At 51.8% G+C, this 26,211-nt stretch overlaps 1 protein-coding gene across 13 annotated transcripts in view; it reads right to left on the minus strand.

Annotated features, from left to right (window-relative positions):
• Window positions 1–811: 811 nt before the first annotated feature.
• Asx (transcriptional regulator additional sex combs) overlaps window positions 812–26,211 on the minus strand; it is a 40,899-nt gene continuing 15,499 nt past the window's right edge. For all 13 annotated transcript variants that reach the window (XM_077691260.1, XM_077691259.1, XM_077691262.1 and 10 more), the window contains 9 exons: window positions 24,819–24,943; window positions 22,616–22,649; window positions 21,658–21,737; window positions 20,745–21,028; window positions 19,181–19,310; window positions 17,253–17,382; window positions 8,830–9,137; window positions 4,092–4,760; window positions 812–2,400 (listed from right to left, as the gene is read on the minus strand). In XM_077691260.1, the coding sequence (XP_077547386.1) occupies window positions 1,825–2,400; window positions 4,092–4,760; window positions 8,830–9,137; window positions 17,253–17,382; window positions 19,181–19,310; window positions 20,745–21,028; window positions 21,658–21,737; window positions 22,616–22,649; window positions 24,819–24,943 (2,336 nt within the window). In that variant the 3' untranslated portion in view covers window positions 812–1,824. The remainder of the gene's footprint in view (window positions 2,401–4,091; window positions 4,761–8,829; window positions 9,138–17,252; window positions 17,383–19,180; window positions 19,311–20,744; window positions 21,029–21,657; window positions 21,738–22,615; window positions 22,650–24,818; window positions 24,944–26,211) is intronic.

A 26,211-nucleotide genomic window follows, 5' to 3' on the forward strand; every position in this document is an offset into this window, starting at 1 on the left:
TCAGTTTCTGTAGGACGTCTGATAACTTCGTCACACTGACAGCCCTAACGGTGGCTTCTAAGCTGGTATGATAACTGAACGACAAGAATGTCGGCCCGTACCTGGGGAACAACACTGGCAACCATATCCTGTGTGCCAAAAGGTACGAGTGTTATGCTAGGCCACGCAAGCGCATTAAGCCAACTTACATCCCATTGTATTGCCATACCATGGACAGAGTAAACGTGCCTTACTAAGGCACTGTCATAAACATCAAGGTCAATGAATGAAATTAATTTCCACATCACATGCCACTTTTGCAGCACATTTGCAGATTACTTGCACCGCGCTGCAGCCACATTAGAAATATTTGAGTGCTAGTAAATTCACACACTGCCCGAGAGTGATGCCTCACAAAAATGTTGTGTCCCAAGCCAAGCAAACGGAACATTGTAGCCATGAAAGTGGCCGACAGTAGCAGTGAGAGCGAGAAGCTGGCTCAAGCGACTGCATTTCCCAAAATGTGCCCCTGAGGGTCTTTCAGTGGCGCTCCAACTGCTCAAGCCATTGCTTGATCAACAGCACCACAATGGTGTTGGCCGAGTTTTTAGCTCGGCCTAAATTTTGCCGCTGGGCCAGCTACTAAAACTTGCTCCGAAAATTGTTCGCAAACTTATTCAGAAATATTTGCTTCAATTCGAGGCTGTCAGAACGAAATAATTACTTGCTTCGTATTTGCCTCAAAATCAAAACATCACCTGCATCACAGACCTGCATTTCACAAATACACCATCCCAGAATCTGCGTACTGGATTGAAGAAAAGGAGTCTGCTTTATCGAACTGGAAATATTTATTTACAATGAGGAAAAGAGCCTGTATATCTGAAGTGGCAAAACTGAAGACCCAGCATAGCTGGTCTATATATATATATATATATTTATATATTTATATACTAAAGGTAACCTTACGCAACAAGCATCTTTTGCAACACTTCGTTTGAGTCATGAACACACGTAATTGAAAGTTTCCCAGAGGAACTGCATACACTTGAGTCTCGTCTCAGATAACCACAGCCCAAGTTAAGACGTCGAAAACGAGTCAAATAAATATCCTTTCACACTGCACACATGCCGACTTTCGTTTAAACCATGTACAAATGAGCCGCAATAAGTAAGAAGGTATGCTCCCAATAGGCAACGGACATGCCGCCACTTCATTCCACTCCACCACGTGCTCCATGGATAACACAAGGAAACAAATATAAACTGACCCAGCGGTTTCAATGTTTTTCTTCTGACCGCGACACTACGCAGGGTGAAGTAAAGGTGCTGGGAAGCAATTCAAAACTTCAGCAGCTGCTGAACAAGGCAACATGCACATTTTTGACAGGGCACTCCCACGCTCCATCTAGCAAAGGAATGATCGCGGGGCTAAACATTTGACTCTGCAGCTCTTGCATCCGTTCTGCCAGCGCCTTCAGGCGCTAAAAGTAGTAGTAATGGCGTTACACAAAGCTGTCCTCTGTAGACTGCGCCAGCAAAGACTGAGCTGAATAAATATTAAGACATTGGGCAGCTTGCACCAAAACAAACACAAACGAAATGAGCGGGGGAGAAAAGACCACAACAATTAACAGTACAAAATGCAATCCACGCAGATTTCAGCGCACCAGAGCAGGCTAGCCATTCTTCGGAAGCACGTCCGTGTCATGCTGTTTGTTTCACCTCCATATAGACAAGGACCCTACAACAGTGGGCAGTAGCAGGTGTGCGTTCGTAGCTCCATTTGCTCCACTGCATCGGCACAGTGCTTCGCGCTCTGTTGGGCAACGCCGATGCGTCCCGTCACCGTATCAGGCACGTGACGCACAGGTGGGACGGGCCGATGCAGCCATCGTGGCAGAAGGCACCGCACTTACGGCACACCGCCATTGGCCGCAGGCTGCATGCGCACGCATTGGCTTGCTCCACGCCACCACTGCCACGGCCGGCACCGTCGTCGCCCTGACCCCGCCGCCGACTGTTCCCGGACACCACAATGGGCACAAGCGCGACGTTCCCCTGTTCGATGGACACGCACACCTGCTGTGGTCCCGTGGAGGACGCTTGTGAGACGGCCGCTGTTGACGAGGACACCTGCTGCTGCAGCGCCAACAGGTCACGGCAGCTGAGGGACTTGCGCGTCCCTGCAGTCCTCAAGAGCACCGTTTCGGGCGCCATGATGGGAGCACTCGAAGGACGTGTGACCACCACCAGGGGCTGCGCGCCGTGGATGAGCATGGCCGGGTCGGGTGTGGCACTCCTCGAGTTGGGCCGGACGACGGCCTGGAACACCAGGGGCGGTGAGGGCTCCAGCATGTCCAGTTCCAGAGGCACCTCCTCCACCTCGACCACCTGTGCCACTGTGTCCAGGGCAGGCTCCTGCACGTGACCCCCCACAGCAATGAACCTGGCGCCTTGCCCAACAAGTCAGAGGTGACAGTACGCAGCAAAGAACTGCAGGCCTCATCAAATGTCAAGCCTGCAAATCTTGCGGAAGAAGCCCCCCACCCAGCCTGTGTCACTCTTGTGGACCCCGGCCCACACCAGCATAGGCAGTGATGAGGCGGCCCGCCATCAAGCTCAAGCACTGACCACCAGGGCAGGCCCCTCTATTCCGTCTAACCACAGTGTCCCAACGGCTTCTCGGTATGCACTTCTAACATATCGGGAAGTCGCCCAGCACTGCACCAGTTGCTAGGGCACACTTCCGCCAACATGTAGCGCCTCCTCCAAATGCGCTACTTCCACCACAGAACCACACTCACACTGTCCATGCGCCTAGTAACGTAGATAAGACCTGTTTGCTAGCTCAGCGTCCTTTTGCTCAGGATGCTTCATAGTCACGTCCTTTTAACTCTTTCCTTACGGCACCACAGGCCATCGGACATGGAGTTCCAATGATTTCAAACGTACCGCGAAAGCTAAAAACGGCGCCTTGCAGACAATTAACGCCATCTGCTGTATTTATTGACAACTTCTTTTTTGATTTTATTACGTTTTGTTGACATTTCGCGTGCGGAGACGGCACCGAGAGTCCGCGACAGCGGTGAGTTCTGTAGACATGGTGTTTGCTTCACAGCGCACTCGGCAAAAGCGGACAGCAGCGTCAGGAACTTTGGCAGCTGCTGCCACTGGTTTTTGTTACCCCAGCAGCAGTGATGACTCCACTAACGATGTGGATTCGTTAGATTTTAGTTCTGATGAAGACACTCCCATTCAAATGCCCCAGACTTCGACAGGTGCTGCAAGGTAGGTCCGTTGACTTAGCGCTGCATGTATGATCAAAACGTGCTTCCTATCTGACGACTCCAGTTGTACTTTGATGTGTAGGGTCAGGACAACGTACAGCGGGGATATTTTGCAAAATTCACCACACCGTATCGCATTATCACCATCAAGATAGCCTGGCACTCCTGTCCGATAAGCGCTACAGAGTGATGCACAACGCTTACCAAGAGCGCTAGATTTTTTTTCTTGTTTTTTTTACCACTGAAGTGACAAAGATTTCGTGTGAGAACACAAAAAAGTATGCTTGGATACATATTTTAGAGAGACCGACTTATCCGTGAGCGGCTTCGAGGAGTGGGCCAGCCGTCAGTTCTGCTATGCTGACAACCCCGTAGAGACCCAGAAGTTGGTGTACAGTGTTGATTTATGTATTGAATCACAGCCAGGGAATGTAGGAACAATTTGTATATCTTAGAATTCCTAAAATAATTTTTAGGCCCAGTACAGCCTCCTAAATACGTTGTGTGCATACTTCTTTTTGTGAATTTCTTTTTTCTGATTACTTGACCAATAAACTGTAAATAATTGTACCTTATCACGAAACTGCTGTTGGAAGAGCAATCTATAAGCTACAATTGCATGCATAGCAATCCAAAGTGTGTCCACTTGCTCAAGAGAAAAAAATAACTTTGTGGAAGCACTCAAAATTAGCCGTTTTTTCGCCGTAACGAAAGAGTTTGGCAACGGCACGCCCAGTGCTCTCGCACCAAGGGGAACGTCTACCAGCAGAAGTTTTCTAAGAAAAGCCGGCAATGGGGACGGCAGGGCAGAGTGAAGCTCACCTCCTGTGCCACCACTTCCATGGCGACCTGTTCCACTGTGCCCACCGTGCCGTGCTCCTCCACCCCGTGGTGGTGGTGCTGGCGGCGGTGGGGGTCCACCCGCTCTTCCTGCAGCAGCAGCATGTTGTTTGCTGCCACAAGGTCACCCACTGAGGGGCCCCCCTCATCGGTGGGCATCAGCACCGAGCTGTGTTCCACGGGGGTAGCCAGGTACACCACTTCCTCCACGGCACCCACCGTGGGTGGCACCTCACCAGAAGCCAACACCACCCCAGCCTCCGGGTCCAGCTCCATGGGGTCCACCTGCCCCGGCAAGCCCTCTGGCAACGGCGCAGCTTCATGCGGCACCACCACCTCGTGGGGCACCACATCTTCAATGTCGGGTTCCACCTCGGCTGCGGATTCGTCTTCCATGGCGACCACCTCATCGGCTTCTTCCGCGAGCAAGCTGTAACCCTCTGACGGTGGCGTTGGAGACGCGTCCTCAGACTTGTCATCGTAGACCCTGAGGAGCAGCTGCTCGGCCGACAGGGCCTCACCGCCCCCTTCCTCCACGTGGGGGGAAGCCGACTCCTCGCCTATGGCCACCATGCACTCCACCGTGGGCTCCGGCGTTGGCGTGCCCGTGCTGGAGACGTTCTCGCAGGCGGCCACCTGTAGCGAGCACGACTGCAGGGCGGAGGAGAAAACAAAGGGGCCATTGAGTGGCTGCCAAGGTCGTAGGCTGCTTCTACTTGGAACCTATCCACTATGGCCACTGAGACGCTTACTGAAACAACGTGGACGAAAAAACAGCAAGCATACAGCATGCCCCATATGGACTTGTGTGTACTAAGTTATGGTGCCCAGATCACAATACGGTGACTAACCACTATGTATGAGCAAGTGCAGTATCAGTGTCACTTTACATCCGGTGAGAGCACGACTAGTTCTACGTCAGACTTGCACACTGACGATAAAACTGTTTAGTAACGAATGACACACACACTGAAAAATGTGAACTAGAACTCACAAAGCATGCTATCCCTCTGGTTCATATCAATTAATGCCATGCCTCATTAACTCTTTCGTTATGGTGCTATAGGCCACTGGACACGGAGTTCAGATGACTTCAAACCCCCCCCCACAAAAACCCAAAACAGGGCATTGTAGACAACTGGTGCATTTATTGGCCACTCCTTTTTCAGTTTCAGTTTTGTTTGTTTACACTTCAATAGCGGAGGCCCCATTGCAAGTGAAATTTGAACCCAAGGTAGCCCCGAGTTGGGCGGAAGTGGTGTCCACTTCATGCCTCACTCCACAAAGGCTGTTTGGCAGCCGCTGCAGCTGATGTCTGACCCCAGCAGCAAGGATGACTCCAGCAACGACGTGGGATCATCAGATTTTAGTTCCGACGAAGCAGATATTTGAGTACAACCAAGTGTCACAAGGCCTCACCCCCTTTTTGCCCCTGGATCCCGTACAACCCTAGCCGAAAAGGATGGAGAAGAGAAGTAATTGCAAGACCTACTACGAAAAACAAAGGCACTAAGCAGAACGAACGTCTTCTGCTCAACTTGCAATGTTTACCTTTGCTTTCTGCCGGCACACAACTGCTTCAGTGAATGGCACAGGCGTCAAGGTCGCTAGATTGACGGGTCTTCAAAAATCCAGACTGATGTATACAGTTAAACCTCGATGTAACGAACTTCAATGTAACGAAACCCTCGATGTAACGAACCATGGAATTTTCTGTAACTTCAAGTGTATGCACACCATGTATTTTCATCCCCTGTGTAACAAAGTCCTGTTTGCCGGAATTTCAATGTAACGAAGTTTCATGGGGAACCAGGCACAAAATTCTTAAGTCAAGCGCCGAACTAGGGTCTCAATAAAACGCGAACAGCGACACTGGCCGCCCAATGCCGCGGATGCAGCGAGCCCCTTTACAAACTGCATGGCATGCATACACGGCTGGTGCACTGCTTCTGTCGGAGCTTAGTCATCTGCGGGGGCATCAGCGTGAACCGCATAGAGCGTTTTCTTCCCGCAAAAACACAAAACGCGCCCCTCAAGCCACAGGCACGCAGACACAGCCGCGGAGACCAGCCGCACGATGTGGGTAGCTCCAGCGACCGCTTCTAACCCCTTGCTGAAATGCAATTCGAGGGGCAAACGAAGGGGCACGCGAGAAAAAAAAGTTGATAACGTGGGCGAAATTTTCACTGTTAAACGTCATACGCGCCGCTTACAAAAGTGCCCATCAAAAATCCTCCAAGGTGGTAAGCCTAATCGCCTCTGGCGGGGCTGCTGCCACTGCATGCCGCCGCCTTGCCCTTCGTTCAAGTTCGCTCATTCTGGTTGGGTTTCATCGTTCCAGCAAGCATTCGTGAATCGTTATGAGCCTTGTGCGCGCGTTTTTCTTACACCGCGTCCGCGATTGCGCACCGGCGGCGGCTTCTGCCCATTTCTGCCTCTGCCAAGAAGTGACTCGCACTGCGCGCGGTAGTGGGAGAAGCCTGACCAGTTTCGCCAATGGGGAGGCCCGCACCCTATGGCGGGAGCTTCGAAGCACTCGGTGATGCCGGCTGGCCCCGCCAGAGACGACTAGGTTCACCGCCGTGGATATTTGATGGGCACCTTCGTAAGCGGCGCGTATGACGTTTCACAGTGAACATTTCGCCCACGTTATCCGCTTTTTTTCTCGCGTGCCCCTTCGTTTGCCCCTCGAGTTGCGTTTCAGCGAGCGGTTAGAAGCGGTCGCTGGAGCTACCCAAATCGCGCGGGTGGTCTCCGCGGCTGCGTCAGCGCGCCTGTGGCTTGAGGGGCGCATTTTCACGAGGAGAAAACGCTCCATGCGGTTCACGCTGATGCCCACGTAGACGATTAAGCACCGATGGAAACAGAAACAGTGCGCCGGCCGTGTATGCACCCCCCGTTTTCTTTTGCAGGAAATGCTTCATGGAACAAACACTTCATTATAACCGCGAATTTCAATATAACGAAGTAAATTACGAAATCTACCGATTTTGTTACATCGAGGTTTAACTGTATAGTGAATCATAGCTATCGAATATAGGAACAACTTGGATATTTCAAATGCCCTAAAATAATTTTCTGGCTTAGTACAGTCACCTATTTCTATTGCATTCATACTTTTTGTGAACTTTTTTTATTTGACAACTAAACTGAATAATTGTACATCTCACACAACTGCTGCTACGCATTTGAAAGGGCAAAGCATAAGCTGCAATTTTATGTACAACAATGCTACATATTTCCAGTTCCTCAAGAGAAAATTCTTTTGTGGAAGCACCTAAAATTGGTCATTTTCTCGCCGTAATGCAAGAGTTAACCTTCTAATACACATTCGCTTGCTCAGCTTCCTGCATCCATTCTATTTGTTCCCTACTTTACATGGCTGGTATTAGAACTGGCTATATCCAGTGCTTGGCTGGTTCACCAGCATGACAAAGCCCGTAACTGTGATTACCGTACTTACCCGATTCTAACGCGCACTTTTTTTCCGGAAAAATAGGTCGAAAAATCGCATGCGCGTTAGAATCAGATACGAAACCGAAACAGCGGAAATTTTGTCCCACCCATCGCCATCGCCATGTCAAGATGGCGCTGAACTTTTAGCAACGATTTTTCGGACGCAGGAAGCATAGGCGCCTAGGCTTTTCTATCGGCGTTCACACAAATCGTCAAATCGTTCCACTTGCGCGCTTGATAACAGCAGTGGCAGCAGCGGCTCTCACGCGTTCAAAACGAGCGGTCGGCTGAAGTGTGCACCTCTGGAGAAGCTCGCGGGATGGGCGTGTGAGTCGTGGGCCACGATCTCATCGACCATGGTTGAACGTTAGTTCAGAAGTGTGGCATCGCGAACGTGCTTGACGGCACCGAGGACGAGAGTGTTGTGGTCAGCGGAGAGCGACGAGGAGTGAAATGAGTGAGATGACTTCGGGAAATAAATCACCCATTTCTCTCGCATTCGTTTTTCTTGCTCACACAGTTCCGTGCGCGTTAGAACCGGATGTGCAAGTTTTTTCGGTTTTTTGTCAGGAAAATCGGGTGCGCGTTAGAATCGGGGGCGCGTTAGAATCAGGTAATTACGGTACTTTGTATCCCGACATAAAACCACAGAACACTTGGTTTATAGTTTCAAAGTGCATTTGGAACTCATCTAACTATGCCCAGTAAGGTTCTCATGCACAAACAACATGCCGCCTACGGCGATGACCAACAGTTGGCATTTTTCAAGACTGAATCAACAAAATATGTGGTGTCAGCTTTTCAGCAGCACAGCTACAGGAAATGCTGCAACATGGACGAAGCTTCAAACAACAACACGACTTCCCCAATCACTAATGGCTTCAGTGATTGCACGCAAGAGCAGTGGGAAAGGGGCTAAAGAGTCTTTCGACCTAGCATTATCGCCAATGATGAAAAGGCACAGAAATGCTGCTCATCCAAACCCCGAAGTCCAAGCAGCCCGCCCACCTTCCAAGGCAACTTAGCAAGCATCGAGGCTGTGTTTACTCCACCAGGAGGCAAGTGATGCGCCAGCCTCGACTACACAACCAAAACAAACGTGGTAGAAGATTATCAGCTGGAAGTAGAAGAGAAGAACAAAGACGGCCCATTCTGGACTCCGGCAGTAGTCGACCATCCTGCCTGCACAGGGAACTGAACCTCGTAAATGCTAACACGCTTCTCTGGCCATGTGAGGCTACCCTGAGCGAGGGACAATGCTTGCCTCTGGTGGCCCGTCGAAGTGGGCAGCAGGGCTCGAAGAAGAGTGGCCGAAGGGGAGAGGAGGCACCATGTCCTGCTCCGCGGCCTCTTCCTCCTCGTCCTTTTCGCACGGGTGGGGTGGCAGGCCGAGGGTGCCAGGGTCCACCACTGCTTCCTCCACCACGGTGTCCACCACTGAGAGCTCCACCACCTGCTGCTGCTCGCCTTCCCCCACCACCTCCACCTGTGACGCCACCTGCTGCGGCGGCAGCAATGTCGCGTCGGCGGGCCCCGCCTCTAGCCTCTCCTGGGGCAGCACTGCACTGGAAGCTGTGCGCGGGACAGAGAGAGAAGTTCACACCAGCATCAGCCACTGGTGCAACCGTGCAGTGAGGGATACATCTGGTGTTACATGTACACACTCCACCGCTGCACAGAACTGGCACAACCACACCCATGAAGTCCCACATTTCTGGCACATATTGACTGCGTCAAGCACCATTCAAATTATAAGGCTTCATCGTGCAGTGTGGCTAGCGCTTTCACTGTCCCTGACGTACCGGTACATCTTCGCATTTCCCATTTGCAGTGTCAGTGACGTACCGGTACGTTCCCCATTGTGCGTTCGAAAAATCGCACCGTAGAGCAAAGCTGCCGTGCCTGGACTGTTCGCGCTATCTGTCGAATCCTTCTACTAGATCGTATTTTCACTCGCAAGCTCTACACAACGGTACACTGAAAAGTACAGAGCCACCGCGCCCACCCTTCGTTGTTGGTGGGCATGGTCACTCCGCGCGCTGTACTCTGCCGGAATGAGTGACCATGCAGCGTGGCACGCATGCGATCATGGGTGCAAGGGTTGCTGTGCCACACGCAACAGGTTTCTAGGCTGCTTCTTTATTCTGTCACATGTCTGCTACAATGCGCCAGGTTAGCCCAGCGTGCCCTTGCCTCTCCAATAGACCAAAACATGACTCAATTACGGCTTTCGCTCGCTCGCCACGCCCTCAGCTGACGCTGCCAGCAGCAAACGAGATTGTTGTATCAATGTTGTATCCCCTTTTTATCTCTATCTGCCATCATGATTTCGCAACATGTCATTTCTGTGCATTGTGCGGGCTGCTGAAAGTGCTCCCTCCATGCACGCGGGTACTTTCGAATGGCTGATCAAACGGTGCCTTCGACTGTGGACAGGAGCGATGGTTCTTCCGATTCCGATCCGAATACGAGCCAAACTCGGATTCGCATTCTGAGAGTTTCTCATCCGAGAAAGGGGTGCGAGTTCCACGGCATCAGATTCTGATGTTGAAATGGTGGGGTCGCCATGCCGAAAGCATGCACGGCAAACTGAAAATATCTGGAAAAAAGGCAATTTCTCACCCACACTCTTTCCTTTCGACGTGTTATGTTTCGGACGCTATCATTGTCAAATAAATCCCTATGCTCCTTCCCTGAGATTCCGGAAACCAAGCCAACACTGGGGGTGCGACACGGCCAGAAACACCCGACAGTGAAAGGGTTAGAGAGCACCACATTGCACTGATTACTAGCACACCTGTTTTTTCTTCCCACTGTAGAAACAGCCATCATTGAAAAGAGACACTGAAGTGATTTGTAAACATTGCGGGATTACTAGCACAAATTGTACGCTGGAGTCTTTAGGCCATGTTTCAACTACTCTCGCTGCGTTTACGCGACTTTATTCAGTAGAAAAAGAAATTTGAAAATTCCATCCTCCTCTCTGTATCCTCCTTGCCGATTTCCTATGACGTCGAAACAAGACGGCTTGGCTTGACTGCGCTACTGCACGGCTTGCCGACCCTCCGACAGAATCGGTCGGCCCAGCGTTTAGTCGGCCAACGGCCAACAGGTCGTCGCAATTCGTTCACTCATTTGAAACTTAGCCACGACACGTTTGTGCAAGGAAAAATGTGCCTTTAGTTTGTCACTTTGTAGACTCTATCAAGCTCTTAAAGGAGCACTGACACCAATTTTCGGCATTAATATTATTACACAGTTCGCTCCCTTCACTCAACAGAATACCCTGGCTGAAATATGAGCGGCCTACAACGCGAAGAACATAGTTCAATTGGATCTCATTTATCGCGCTGACGAAGCAGCACGCGGAGCGGCACTCAGCAAATGGACATCAGTGTGACATCACCCCGTGAACCCAAAAGAAGTGACACGACAGCGCTCGTCAGAAACACGTGACGTCACTTCATGCGCACAGCCCCACGAGCAATGAGCAACGCAACACCCTCTCAAGCGGGCGCCGGTGACGTCCGCACAAAGCGGTGACGTCAGGCCGGGATTCTGTCATAGGCGCCGTTCGGGATGAAAGTGCGGGAATTTGAAACGAACGATTTTCAGGCCGTTGAATGCAATTAACTATCACGCGCTGAAGTATTTGAAGTGCTGTTTCAGGTTTTCCAGGCCATTAAGCATCAATAAAAGCAATAAAAGTGTAACATACAATTTTTGTGTCAGTACTCCTCTAAGTCCAAGTCATTCCGCACAAGCGCACATGTGACGCTTTGCTGACTGGTACGCTTGTAGAAAAATCCAAGGTTGACTGAAGGCGAGAGAAGAGTCAGCAAAGTTGCATAGTATTAAGGGGTTAGTTAAAATCAACCAAAACTTTTATCCTACAGCCTAAAACAAAGGTGCGGGAAGCACTTTTTGCCCTGGGTGAACTAGCACAGCGGTCAGTGGCACCACACATTTGCAAACGCTTTTCCGCCTAAGGAATGCGGTCGCTAGAGGCAAGATATTTGTGGAAATTCAGGGGGCGCTCACTGCACAAGCGCTATTTAAGAAAGTCATCTAAGCGGCTTGGAATGCTAAAACTGCAGTGGAATCTCGATCTGATTCTGGGTGATACGAATTTCGGAATACAATACAAATTTCTGAGAAGTCCTGGCGAAATTGCATTGCTTGCAATGGGAAAAAATTCCCCCGCATTTCCCCGAGGGGGAGAATGTGAAAGTGCGAATGCACGGTTGTCGGCCCGCTTGCGGCGCTTGCGCTCGGCCCCCGCAGCCCACCGCCTCGCCGCCTTCTCTTCCATCTCTTCCATCGGGTTTGTAGTATCACGTGTACACCACGCAGTTATCAAGCTGCTATAACGCCGCTGAGTCGCCAACGCACGCCGCTGACGACGTAGTTTGAATGCGTTAAAGATATAAGGCGCGTCTAACACTGATATCACCGTCGCGTCCGTAGCTTGGTCGGTAGAGCGTCGCGCTGCGGCCGCAAAGTTCTCGGATCGAAACCTGGCGCCGGATGCTGTTTCTTCTTTGAAGAGCACTGCGGACGCCGCCGCCGCCGCCGCCGGCGGTGGATGGTTTGGGGTCGCTTATAAAGTGCATTCGCACTTAAAATTTCGGCTGTTAGAAACGGACCTGCGCGGCCCGGCGGATGATACGAACGAGCCAACGAGGCGCCGAACTGCCGAGCGAGCGAGTACGGGCTCTCTCTCCCCTCTTTGTCACTCTTTTTCCTGGAACGGCTGGGCTGTTGTTTTCTGCTTGCAAAAAAGTGCTGCGCACGCCGCAGGCCACTGCGAAACCACGTGCCCGCTGCGCGCGGCGCAGCTGGCAGCAGCAACATGGCGGCAGCTTTGGCTGCGAATAGCTGCGCCCCGGGGCGCTCAAGCGACTGCTAAAATGCCGCTCAAGGCACACACGAAGTTGCTTGTGCAGTAAAGGAGCTGATAATGAGGGCGAAAACGGTACTATAAACATCATCCGTGCCACTAGTAAAAGCGCCCATGAAATTTATACTAGGGCAGTAAGCCTAAACATCTCCGGCGGAGCCAGCCGGCTGCCTCGAACACTTCGAAACTGCCGCCACAAAGCACATGCCTCCCTACTGGTGCAAGCCGTCGGGCTCCTCCCACTGCCGTGTGCATCGCGCGTCATTTTCTGACCGAGGCAGAAGCTGCCACGGGCCCACAATCGTCGACACGAGCGTGAAAAAAAATCACACGCGCAACGCTGACGTGCACCAATCGTGTGCAAAAATGCACCATGTGGTTCATGCCTTGACTGTAGCGGCGTGTAGCGAGCTTCGGCACTGCGAGTGAAGAGACGAAAGCCCAGAAAGGACAGCTCAGCGACATGGAGGTTAAAAAAAGCAGAGAAAAATCACGGATTTCTTCCCTTGAAAGAAAATAAACAAAAACTTTTGTTTACTGCTCAATTTTTGGGGGTCTGTGTTGGTTCATAAGAATTTCAGATGATACGAATATTTTTCGTGGTCCTGCGAGATTCGTATCATTGACATTCTATTGTAAATAAAAATGTGAACTGGCTATACATTATTAACTTTAGATTCCCCCCACCCCCCCGCTGTCTTATTGCCGAGTGGTCTTGATGGGCAGCCAGTGGTCTTGATGGGCACAGACGAGACGCCTTTCTCGCTCACTGTGGTGTTGGGCGGCATGTCGAACGTCAGTGGCGTTTCGTCAGCGTTCCCAATCTGGGACATGATGAAGTTCACCATTCGGCGTAATCCAATCACGAAGCGGTGAAACAACACAATTTTCTCCTCGTAGTCCTGTGGTAACCGCTGGCAAAGGGTCGTTCTCTGTCTGAGAGACAGTTGGTGGCATCTCATGAAGCGCGTCACCCAGCCTCTGCTCGCCTTGAATGCAGCAGCAGGGATCCCTTTCTCGTGCGCAATCTTCCTTGCTTCAAACTGTAGCATCTCCCACGACACGGCAAGACAGGACGACCTCATCTGTCGAACATACTTCAACAGCTCTTCTTCCACGGCAGGAAACTTTCCTTGCTTTGGTCCCCGAAACGCCCTCCTTCCAGGTTTGGTATTTTGGAGGGAACTCTTCTGCTTCTTCCAATACCGCACGTGGCTCTCATTCACGTTGAAGTGCTTTGCGGCGGCACGGTTCCCTTTTTCCTCGGCAAACTCAATGACACTGAGTTTGAATTTCGCCGTATAGTTATTGTAGCCCATCGCTACTGTAGCAAAAGGCGACTGACTGACGGCAACGGCAAAACGTGAACACAAAGGGAGGATTCCGTCGCAGCGCACACGCAGAAAAGAGGCAGAGGATTCTCTCGCAGCGCGAACGCAGGAGGAAAGAAGAGGCGGCAAGGCGACACCGCGGCGGGGCTGATACGCCCTCTCACACCTCCGATGCAGAAATTAGTGCTTCCGACTACGCGTCTGCCTTTGTGTGTGTTCTGTGCGAGTTCTCACGGCGCAAAAGAAAGGAAAGGAGGAGGAAGGCACACGCTCGAGCAGTTCCGACAGGAGGCGGACTCTTAGCCTTCAACCCAGCGTCCGGGCTAATTGCGACTCATGCGGCATATTCTCCCCTGGTGAGCCTGGGGAAACATTACTTCGTTGTTGTTGCCCTAGCAACGCCACCGCCATGTTGGCCTTTAAGGCGTTATAATTGCCACGGCAACAATGCGAGGGCGCGCAGCTTGCGTGGGCAACACCCTCTGTTGGTGTTGGCGTGGGGGAGAGGTACGCTCTCCCTTCTCATGCCGGTTGGATTCCTTCCCCCCACCCCCTGTCCCCCCCGGCAACCGCCGCCGCCACCCCGCTGCCTCCAACGGGCAAGCCTCGCCGGCCTCGCTCCGCCGGCACGAAGCCACGCCGCTTGAGCAGTAACGACGTCAGCTCGAATATCACTTGAACACTTTATTCGCGTTACGTGCGCGAACGCTACGTGCGGCGAGAAACACCGATGACCAATACAACACAGACAAGGTTGTCTGTCTTTGTCTGTCTTCAAGTGCAGCACACGCACAACACAAGTCCTATCCTTCAGCTCAGCTTCACGAACGGCATACGAACGACGTTCTTACCTTTTGCTAACAGCACTCGGAGTCTTCGCGTTACGATTCATCCTGGTGTTCTTGGCGTCCCTTTTGTAGCACCGTAATGTCCGAGGGAGCACATACGAGAAGTAGCCCACTACATGAAACGCGCGTCGGCCTCGCCGTCGCGCAGAAAAACCGTTCTCGCGCATGCGCAGCAAGACGGGGCGACGAGGCTGACGGCGCGACGCGGGGGTGAGGGAAAGCGCTCCGTGAACGAGCGAAGAGAAAAACGGGAGAGAAAGAGAGCATTTTGTTTCCCCAGCGCCACTGGCGTTTGGCGCGCAATAATAGAACCGAAACTAGAAAGAGTAGCATCGGACTGGTTCCGACTCCCAGCGGAAAGGACGAGAGGAAGGGTGTGCATGTGTCGGGAAGGGCAGAGCAGCTGAATGTAGCCGGGTAGGGCGCCTGAATGCTCCTCCTCGCCTGCACTCCGCCACGGAGGGGCGGAGTGGAGGCGCACCCAGACACGGAGAAGGGAAGACGTGAGAAAAGAATGAAGGGACTATTGGCGCGCAGCATCGTGTATCACTGCTCTCGCGCCATGCCGCCGTCCAAAGCGTGCTTGTTTGTGCGCACGTGCCAATGGGTTCTCTTGGGCGAGACAGGGAGCGCAAAATACTGTATTTGCACGAATATAACTCGAGTTTTTTTTTCGAAATTACGTGCTCCAAAACGCACCTCGCGTTATATTCGGAATTGAGTTCAGCCACGAGGCGCGCGAGTCTGGAGAAAGGCGAGAAAGCCATACCAGTTGAAGGAAACGAGGAACGGGAACACCACGCCAAGTGAAAGGAGGAAAACCGAATCTGGAAAGAACTCGTCGCCGCTCGTCGCCCTTGTGACGGGCACGCAAAAATGCAAAAACACGGCGCGAGAGGAGCGCGAGGACAAGGCGCGAGCGGGATGAGCGGGATGAGGGAGAGGGCGAGAGCGAAGGTCACCCAATCGCCCCTCGCCGCTGCCGCCGGGTTCTGCACATCATCAGCGTTGCGCCAAACGGAACTCGAATTTCTGTGTTCCGCATCTGTTGAAGTGCTTTTTTTCCCCGTCTTCCTGTCTCGAGAGTCATTCGCGTTTCATGAGTTACGTGCACCCACGGACCTCGCATGGAGAAGAGGACTCAGTATGACGCATCCTTTAAGAAGAAGGCAATCCTCCTGTCTGAAGACGTCGGCAACTCGTGTGCGGCGCAACGGATGGACAGTGCGATGATGCGCGAGTGGCTTCGCGTCGTGTGGGACAACCGCCCGGGTACGGCGTTGGCGAAGACGTCCATGCTCGTGCTGGACGCCTTCAGGGGACACTTGACTGACGAAGTCAAGAACGTCATCAGGGAGGCCAAGAGCGACCTCGTGGTGATTCCCGGGGGCATGACTTCATAACTGCAGCCTCTCGATGTTTGCATCAACAAACCCTTCAAGGATCGCGTGCAAAGAGAGTACGAGGAGTGGCTGGCCGAGAACAACAAGGCGCTCACACCGACGGGACGCGTCAAGTGGGCGTCGATCTCGCAAGTCGCCCAGTGGATCGCGAATGCATGGGAGGCTATGCCACGCTCAGTTGTGTCGCGCGCCTTCCTCAAGTGTTGCATCTCTAATAACATTGATGGCACGAACGACGATGCGATCTTCATGGACCGTGACAAGGAGATCAGCAGTGACGACGAGTAGAATAAAAACGAAAAACGTACGTCGACTTTCGGTCTCTTTTCACTTTTTTGTGTTCTCAAGAGTTCGCGTTATAATAGTAATAATATTTTTTTTTCTTATTTATGCCATCAAAATCTACCCTCGCATTATATTCGTGCAAATACGATATGCTAGTAAAATTTTTTTTCTGTAAACCTGGAAAAAAACTTAAGGGTGCGCAAATTATGCGAGGGCGCAAATTATGCGAGTAAATACGGTAGTTGGTGCAGCCTCCGCAGACCACTCATGGTAGTTTTTCTTCTTTCAGGGTTTATAAAACAAGTATCGCCTTACCGACCGGATAAACGAGGAGAAATGTGTTTGTTTGAGCCAGTCTAGGCAACGCAAGCAAAAACCAAAGCGTGAAAAATTCACTTCAGTGTACCTATAAAAAGATGAAGGCAGCCATTGCACAGAATTAAGAGTATTTGTTTGATTCTAATACACGTGCAATTTCTTTTCCAAAAAGATGTGCGCATTAGAAGTGAGTAATTGCGGACACTCGGCTGCTCTCTTACCGTGCAAGAATTGTGGTAAGCTGCATTGCCATAAAACTGCACTAAGGGTCAAACTTTGCACACTGCCCATGCCTGCACACTGCCATTATACTTCTGAATTTCTGGTATAGATTAGGTGAGTGAAAATGTGGTCCCTGCCCAGATATTCTCACTCATTCCAACTTTACTCCTTGCTGAACAAAAGCGCAAAGCTCCCTTCTCTGTAACAGCTGCATGCGACGATTTGACAGGACTAGGTTCAGGGAAGACTCCATTAGCTTGCATTGGTGGGGAAACAATAGGCAGAGCCACAAGTTGGGTGAACTGCAACGGCAGCCGGCAGGTAGAAAATTCCTCGGAACCCCTAGCCGTAAATGAGGTTGAGAGACAAAGTAAGCTCACCCCCTGCAGAGGTGACTGGCATTTCCTTGAGCCGTTTTGCGAGTGCTTCGCTGTCCTTTGCTCGGACAGCAGTGGCAGCCCGCTTCAGGGAAGTGCTTCGAACTGGGTGGCCACACCTGCTCCGAGACACCTGGGGGAAAAACGCCAGGAAGGCACCTCTGCTGTCGCCTGCTGCGCTGACTGCGAGCAGCAGCGGTTGCTGCAGACCGTAAACCACCTCTGTGGCACACTGTAGTACAAAACCTCTGAGCAGTTTTCACACTAAGTCCCCTTTTGAGAGGCAAGTGCAATCTACAAACCGCCTGAGTACAGTAGAGCCTCGTTGATACGTTCCTAGTTCATGCGATTTCCCACTTACTACGCTCTCAACTGTGAACACTAAAAATGCCCCATAGCATTACAATGTTTTTTTTTCCCGGTTACTACGTTCCTGGATAACACGATTTCCCGGTAAGTACTATTATGAGCAATATAAAAGGGAACACAGGAACGCGTAGAAAACACCCTCAGACCCAGCTATGAGTGATACACAGTGGCCGCCGTCGGAAACAAAGTGGAAGGGGGGACGCTGTTCTAACAACTGTTCCCATTCCCGCTGTCTGTCTTTTCGGCTGTCGGACGATATCATATTATCGGCAAAATGACGTAAGCTGCTGCTTTGTAGAAATCCCAGCGTGGTGGGAGTGCCAGCACTTAGTGGAACAGCGCCCTTCTTTCCTCTTTGTTTTTCACAGCGCCATCCGCGTATCGCTCCGAGTCTGTTTCGAGGCTGTTCGCCACGCGTTCCTGTGTTCCCTTTCATATTGCTCATAATAGTACGTTCAAAATTTTATCCAACTATGACCAGATGATACAATTTACGACTAACAAAAAACGCGCTGACATGCATGCCGACCAAGCCTCAGCGCATGCGGCACAATAAGCAGGTGCCAAGCGGCCGTTGGGCTGCTTTGGTCACCGTGACGGCTGCGGCGCTGTCAACATCGCCCAACAGCCTGCACTTGCATTGTGTAGCCCAAGTTGAAGCCAGCTTGTGCAGCTTGTTTTCTATGTTGCAACGCACCTCTGCCACTTGTAACGGGTGCAGCATCGCTGTGTTGAGATGGACGCAGCCACTGGCGGAGACGTTATCGTGAGCGCGCAGCAGAGGCTCTAGGCCTACGTTATCAGGCATGGTGTCGCTAGCCACGGAAGGTCAGCTGCTTTCTCCTACACCACTCCTCGCTGGTTCTGAATGGCCTCTGAGATTCTCGAGGTTGGATTTCTTTTTCTTTCTGCCGTACTGGCTCTTCGTGTGGAATTTTCTCCCGGCTTTCCACATTGCGCACGTCAATACATCGTAGTCAGAGTGTGAGCAATACGGTGCCTGACTGCACCGACAACAGCGTTGAACAGACGACAGATGCCGCTTTCGGCCAATTGCATCGCGCTGTCTAGTCAACGTGTGCTCGCTGGAGAATAGGAATGTACACCTTTTTTTTTTTGCTCCTGTTTTCTACTCTACCACTGAGCGGGCAGGAACCTGAAGACCATGAAGGAACCTGTCAAGTGAGACCGAGATGGTGTGATACCGCCCATTGCACAAAAATGAGGAATTATAGAAAAATTATTATTTTGGCGACAGAATCTCGAAGAAACAGCCCTGTACGGCTTTTATAAGTGGCTGTTACAGCTCAATACAGACTTTTCAGAGGGAGAAAAATACCTGCACATTTCAAAAATGGTGCTTAAGAAAAGTTCCATTTTTTGGCCCTCTTTTGGTCCCAAAGACCCGTGTGCCTGCCCCCTTGACGGAAGTGTGTGCAGGGAAGCAGCAGTAAAGTGGACATACGTGTAGGAAGTGAACAGCAGCTGAACCGCAGCAGCCCCCTAACGCTGAGGACATTATGCTACAGGCATTGCTGGAGCCTTCCCCTTTCCCCACTCACTGGACTGGTGCTGTTCCCCGGCCGGTGTGGCCTGCGCAGTGGTCGGCCCGGCCTGCGGCTGGCCAGGGGTGCGGCCAGGGGGACGCCAGTGGCCAGGTTCAGGGAGGCCACCCGCTCCTCCGAGGGAAGCCTGGAGGGCACACACACACTGCACTCCTCCACTGAGCACACACGAAACAGCCAGAGGCAAGCTGGCCTGCCCACCACCGCAAACGCAAGCTGCAACCACTCAAAAGAGGAAGCACAACAGCCAACACAGCCTTATTTGAGTCCTTAGCAGAGGAAGGGGACTTTTGCAGGAAGGGCTTATGCCGTTTCACCTGCACTGCCCTGCATAAAGTTTCATTCGGTGAGTTCATTTTGCGCTTCGGAAAGGAGGGAAGATAAAGGTTATACAGTGCAGTCCACTTATAACAATATCGAGAAAACCTAAAAATATGATCGTTATAACCGGTGATCGTTGTATCTGGACTGCCGTAAAAAAATTGTCGCCGGACGTACCTTTTGTAGCTCCGCGCTTGAATTTGCTATTTGCACCAATGAATAAATACTGTAGATAGTAGGCCGTCGAAAACAAGACTCTCTTCCGTACTCCGAAGAGTGCATCACAGATTCGGCACGCCGTAGTAGTCAGGAATCTGCAGTTGCATCCACGGAAGCTTGAGCTTTACAACCGCATTGCGCATAGCTTCCAGCTGCTGCGAAAACTCTGGCGGCATTTCTTTGGTGTGCATGAAGTCAATCAGCGAGTCGATAGACGTCAGTGCACTTTGCGTGGTCATCGACGGGGTCGTAGAGGCGCTGTCAACATCTTCATCACTGCTGCTGCTGCCGTCGCACAACGCTGCCGTCTGTCGCGACAACACATCCGCGACGATTGCCTCGGTCGGTGAGTTCATCGCAGAACGAAGCAGCAGTCTGCCGTCAGGAAGTCCTCAACCGATGCGACACACCCGCTATCTTTTGCGACACACGGTTGCTTTTCGCATTTTTTTATCCCTCCGAGTCTCTCCGCGGTCGACGCGCAAGGCACAAAACGTGACACAGCTGGCGCCATCTATGTAGTAGCGCGCCGCGCCAACTCGCGATGCTCTCCTCAGCTTCTTGAACAGGCGGGACGCGCTGCCGGCTGCAATGGCGGTAGATACGAAGTTGCCTACGCTAACTTTTCGTCTTGTCTCGGCATTGTTCGCTTCAGAGGAAATTATAAATGTTAAGTTAAATGTTAAATGTTAAGATTATTTTGCATGGAACATGCCGTCCAGACGGCAAAGTTTTCATCGTCATAACCAATACGCAGTGGATAACATCGTTATATCTGGTTTTTTCTCCCATAGCCCCAATGCATAAAATGAGACTGTTAAGTCGACCCATCGTTATCACCGATATATCGTTATATGTGGTATCACTATAAGTGGACTGCACTGTACTCTCCAGTTAAAGTTCCCCATGTGGTGCCTCTGCACCTCCCTTACAAGGGGTACATCTTGAGAGATGGCAATTTCTTTCAAGAAGTCGCGAATGTCGTGGTGGGGGCAGTCAAAGAGTGGTAGCAGTCGCCCACCTGTGGCCCCAGACGTGCTCGAAGTGGCGGCCCTTCCAGGGGTCGAGGGCAGCGCGGTCCTGCTCGGCGCGCAGGCGCAGCTGACTCTCGTGGGTGAGCTCGCCGTCGGCCAGCCGCTCGCGCCACTCCTGGCAGGCGCGGGCAAAGAACTCGTTGCTCAGGGCACTGCTGCTTAGCCGCACAGCCCCGTCCTGCTGCCAGCAGTCCACTGCGGGCAGCAGCGACGCCAGCCGGCACTGGTATGCCCATGGCAGCGACGACAGCGTGTGCCGCGTCAGCAGGTCCTGCGCATCGAGGGGATCCCGTCTTCCTTCCCCCGTTCAACAACCCACACAAACAACTGCACGACAAAAGTGCCACGCTCAATGGCACGCTTCCCCTTTCATTCCAAATACCCCAGCACTTGTTTGCTTCCTGCCTGGTCTTCTTCCCTTGCCGAATTAGCCTCAGCAGAGTGTGCACGGGACAAGGTCCATTAGCAGCTAGAACAAAAAATGCGGGGACGACAGGAGCGCAGCAGGGCATCTAGCTGACACCTGCTGGTGTGGGCAGCATTGATGACAGGCCTAGAATTGAGGGATGCCTCACTTTGAGTGCGGCAGCAGAATGCCGCACGCACTAATGTTCAACTCCAATCGGAGATCCGGAGCAGTCACCAAGCTCGGCCGCAGAGCATGCTCGTTCCCCGAAGAGCAGGCGCTCTGAAACTGCCTTTGGAATGCACCAGCTCCTGCTGGAGCGTAATGCTGAAACGCAACCAGAAAGGGAATCTCGCGGCAGCCTTCACATCAGGACCTTCCAACAGCATCTGTTTCCCTAAGCCACCAACAGTGACACACGTTAAGGTGCCCGTGGTCAAGCTAAAATAGCAAGCACACACGCATGCATCCGCTAGAGGAGGAGACAAAGGTACCTTGATGTTTGTGTTCACCAGGATAGAGTCTGGCGTCTCCAGGTCCACCAGTCCTCTCCTGGTCTCTGCAATCTGGGCAGCTGGGAGGACAAACAGGGGCCCATGAAACACTACTCCCTCCTGCTAGCCACGATCGCACGCACACTCCGCCCATGGAGGAAAGAAAAGCTGAGGAAAGGCCCTGACGTCACATCTGCTGAAGCCAGAAATGCCAGCTTAGGTCCTGTCCTTTTTTTTTTTTCTCGCATTTTGCGCACGCTCGCCGCCTTTTCTGTCTCTACTTGCTTCCCTGTTGTCAGCTCTGCCTGCACCCATCAATTAATCAATACCCGTTGGGCCGCGCTGCGACATAGGCTAGCCTCAGCAGTCTGGCCCTTTTTCACTATTGCTGCGACACTGTTTGCAGTGACACCCTGTGCATGTGAAAAGGCCGTGCGACTTCCGTCACACTTCTCCCAAAGCGGCGATGGCAGGTAACACCTCTCCCAAGCTTACTTTCCTCCACCCACAGCTAGTGCAAACAATGCTGGGCTCCGGCCAACCCAGCAATGCAGCTGAAAGGCAACACTGGGAAGGACTGCAGCAGCCTGGGTTGCCTTACCAGGTCCAGCGCTGGGAACTTCCCAGCCAGCCCACTCTCGGCACTTTGCAGGTGAAGCAACAAGAGGCCTCTCTCCTCTCTCATTTCTACACCCACTGGAAAACGATGAGCGCAACAGGAAACTGAGCCCGCACTCGTTCTACCTGATGCCTGAGCACGAGTTCTTGCTCAGCATGCATGGTGACATCAGCAGCAGCCTTTGAAACACGCCTCAGCAACTATGTGCCTCGCCCACTCAACAAGTATTTATTATACGCCAAGGCCCCCGTTACAAGTGCGGAACACCTGCGCAGCAAGCAAGGAACATGCAAAGCAAAGAGCCGGAAAATGAGCAAGGATTGCCCACACCATACTCACTCATGCTGAGCTTTCGTGATGAGCGCTTGTGAGGCTGCAGGAAAGAAAAGAAAAGAAAAAAGGGCATCATCAGTAGTCATAAACCAAGCAAATTCTACAAAAATGGGGGCGAAAACAGTCCACATGAAATGCACGCCTTTTACAGCAGTGATGCAATACAATACGGCCCACGCAGCATTTATAATCTACACACAGGGAGCCAGAAATCAGCTTGTTATACCAGGTTGTCACAGCAAACGGAATCGAAGGCATGCTTTCAAATTACAGTGTACGCCATTTATAACGTAACCACTTACAGTGCCAGACCGGATTTAACGCAGGTTTTTGTGACTACCGGTTTGCCTCCCATAAAACTGAATGCATAAGCAAGCCGCTTAAAATGCGGTTGGCCGAACCACAATACTGTTTATAGTGTGGTTTTTCGGCGGGTCTGCTATCAACTGGTGCAGTTGGGGCATCATTTTAGGGTAGCAAACGAAAAAAAAATAAAGGATGAAATCAGCCATTTGACACAGCGCACACCCCTTGCTCTCCTATAACTTCAACAGACAAGAAAAAAATAGGCACCCTTTAGTTCGTGCGTATGCTATACAAAAACTCCCCTCGCTTGACGCACCTCAGAAGATAGCGACTTCGCTCCCCATACGCGCATGGCAAGTTTCTATTAAGTGTGAACCGCATGGCCTGTTTTCGCACGTGATTCATGCACGTCGGCGTTTCACATGCGTTTTTTTCACGATCGTGTCGACGATTCCACGGCAGCTGTTTCGCGTGACAGTGGGATAAGCCAGACGACTTGCACAAATGGGCAGACGTGCACCTAATAGCGGAAGAATCAAAGCGCTCCGAGCAACCGGCTGGCCACGCCAAAGATGTTAAGCTTACCACCACAGTATTTTTTTGATGGGCACTTTCACAAGCAACGTGGATGGCATTTTATATTCCACTTTTCGTCCAGTTTATCAGCTCTTTTCTTGCATGAGCATCTTCGCTTGCGCCTCATGCGGCATTTCAGTGAGCGGTTAGAAGCAGTCGCTGGAGCTGCCTGCACCACTTCACGGCCAGTGCCGACGTCATGTTGCCGCCTCTTACCGCGCCACACACACCACGCCAGTTGTATCCGTGCCGGCGTCACCGGCGTGCACTGCTCGTTTTCATGAGAAGTTTTTTTTTTTTTTCTCAGACACTGCCTAAGAGCCTGCCTAATTGACCCATGTTGTCCACACTTTAGAATGTTGTGCAGATAAGCCACCGCCCTTTCCCTCTCCGAACATCTGCAGATAGCAGGCTGCGCGAAGCCGAAGATTTCCACCACCAATACGTTGCGCTGACAAGTAGCCGCCTTCGGCATCGTGAACACAAGGTAGGGTAAAAAAAAAAAAAAAAAATCCAGTTGGCGTTCTTATCACATTGCCCCCACGGCATCTGTTCATGGACGCTAAAGGCACAGTGGGTACCAAATAAAGAAAGAAAAAAAAAAAACACATGAAATAAAGGCATGAAAAATTACAGTGCAAATTTTTGTGGCTCCGGCGACGTGCGTTATAGCGGTCCGCACTGTTTTTTTTTTTCATTCCTCAAAGTACCTATGGATAACCTGCTGCTAGGCTTTACTCAACGGTACAATCAAGAATGTACCAACCAGCCAGAGATATTTGAGTGCAGGCTGGCAGTAACACATCTTGAAGTCTGCAGTGCTGGCAGCAAAAACATTGAGCACCGCCGCCATAATCGCATGCTCAGTGCTAGAGTGGTCGAAAAAGCGCTCCTCCCCTTGGGCTGGACAACTACTGGTCACCTCGCTAGTGCGCCAACAATGTGCCCTGAAATCCAGCATATCATCGGCCATAACCCGTCACGCATTACCTGTCACCATATTCCGTCTTGTTACCAATTCATTCAAATGACAGATTGACCTGGGGTCTTTTTTTGAGCCCGAGCCTGCTGTCGCTCCCCTCCTTCCGCCACCTGGCTATGAGTGCATGCTATGCTGTGCTCGTACAGTCGGGCACAAAAGTCTCCAGAACACAGCTTGAGCTTTATGTGATGCATCACACGTCCCCGCATGACCACACGTCTTGGTAGAAGTGTAATTGCCCGGCAATGGAGAAACTAACTGACCGACTGACCATGTCCACGACCCGTTTGTCCCCGATTTTACGAGAAAGGACCCCTGCCGGCAAGTCACACGAGACACCCGTACCTTGACGCCCAGGCCAGGCAGGGAGGCCAGGATTTCCCTCGTGGTCTGCGGCCGGTCGCTGGTCACGCCTGCCTGCTGCTGCTGGGAACCACTCTTGGCGGCCACACGCGCCGAGCTGCGAGGCACTGCAAGGGCCCCCAATAGCAAGCGTCCATTATATGCCCAATTCCAGTTCCACTCCTGCAAATCTAATTGCAGTACAAGTGAGGCACCAGCAGCAATGCAGGGCTGTCTGCAATAAGTGTGTGCCACAGCCACACTAGAGCTGTAAAAGGGGGTTATGAGATTCTGGAGACCTCTCATTTTATCACGCATTGGTACAGTTTAGACAGCACTGTGAACAGCTGGTGCTCCACAGTGTTCACTAAATGCACGTGGCCATGAGTTAAGCGGCATTCACACGACGGCGAAATCCTGTCTTTCTGGCCCACGGGACCCGCTCACGTGACTGTTTTTAGGCTCCGCCCCTCGGCGGGGATAGCCCGCGGATGTTCTGGATAAGAAAATGCCTCCACATGTTTTCGCTCGAAGGCGGCAGCCCTCCACAGCGAATGGAACCTGTTTTTGAACATAGGGCGGCACAGAGTCTGGCAACGCGTGCTAATTGCGGTCACGTGGTTTTATGTCGTAGCAGGTAGAGGCGGGCGGCTTTCTCGAAGCGGTGTGGTCGCCACGTGGTGAAGTGACAGGCGCAGGCACCGCTTGGGATATCGCTGCTGGTGTCTCTACAAGCGCACAATGAACAACAACGTATTGTTTTATTTATTGCCGTTAATAGAAGAGCACCCCACTATTTGGGACCCCAGTCGGGACGATTATTCTAATACTGAGCTGAAACGAACGCTTTGGGAAAGCATTGCAACGGAGATGACTCCAGCGTGGCCGGCTTAGCACCGTACAGCACAGGCATGTCAGTCCTCTTAACATTGTGTTAAATTTCACATTAGGTTACTACCTAAGCCGCTTTTGATTGTAGTAATAGATCTTGTATGCAGCTCGTAGGCAGAATTTTTTTCGTGTGTGCGCGTTTGTGTTCAGGTACACGCACGCAACAGTTGGGGCCGTGGCAGTTTGTCGAATGCCGTTTAATCGACTGACGTTGTATTGAAGCCGCATTATTGGAAGTTTTTTGGCTGGTGCCTCGTAGGCGTTGTTGACACCCCCCTCCCCTCCCCCTGAGCTGAGACTGTTAATTCTGTGCAGTGAGCCTCGCAGCTATTGTGCTCGCGAGACTGGCTGCCAAGTCGCGGCTGCGTTCTGCATTCCTAATTCTTTATCTTTATCGTCACAGAGTTAATTTGCCAGAGGGCTCTACGCCCTCTGGCAAAAACTAAGATGGTTCCAGGTGTGCGACACAATAGTGCCAGCTGAATAGAGGTCTGCCAAAAGGTTA

This window comes from Haemaphysalis longicornis, unplaced genomic scaffold (genome assembly GCF_048455015.1).
Source record: "Haemaphysalis longicornis isolate Haplotype H1 unplaced genomic scaffold, Haemaphysalis longicornis Haplotype H1 scaffold_10, whole genome shotgun sequence".
In the NCBI taxonomy this organism is placed as follows: domain Eukaryota; kingdom Metazoa; phylum Arthropoda; class Arachnida; order Ixodida; family Ixodidae; genus Haemaphysalis; species Haemaphysalis longicornis.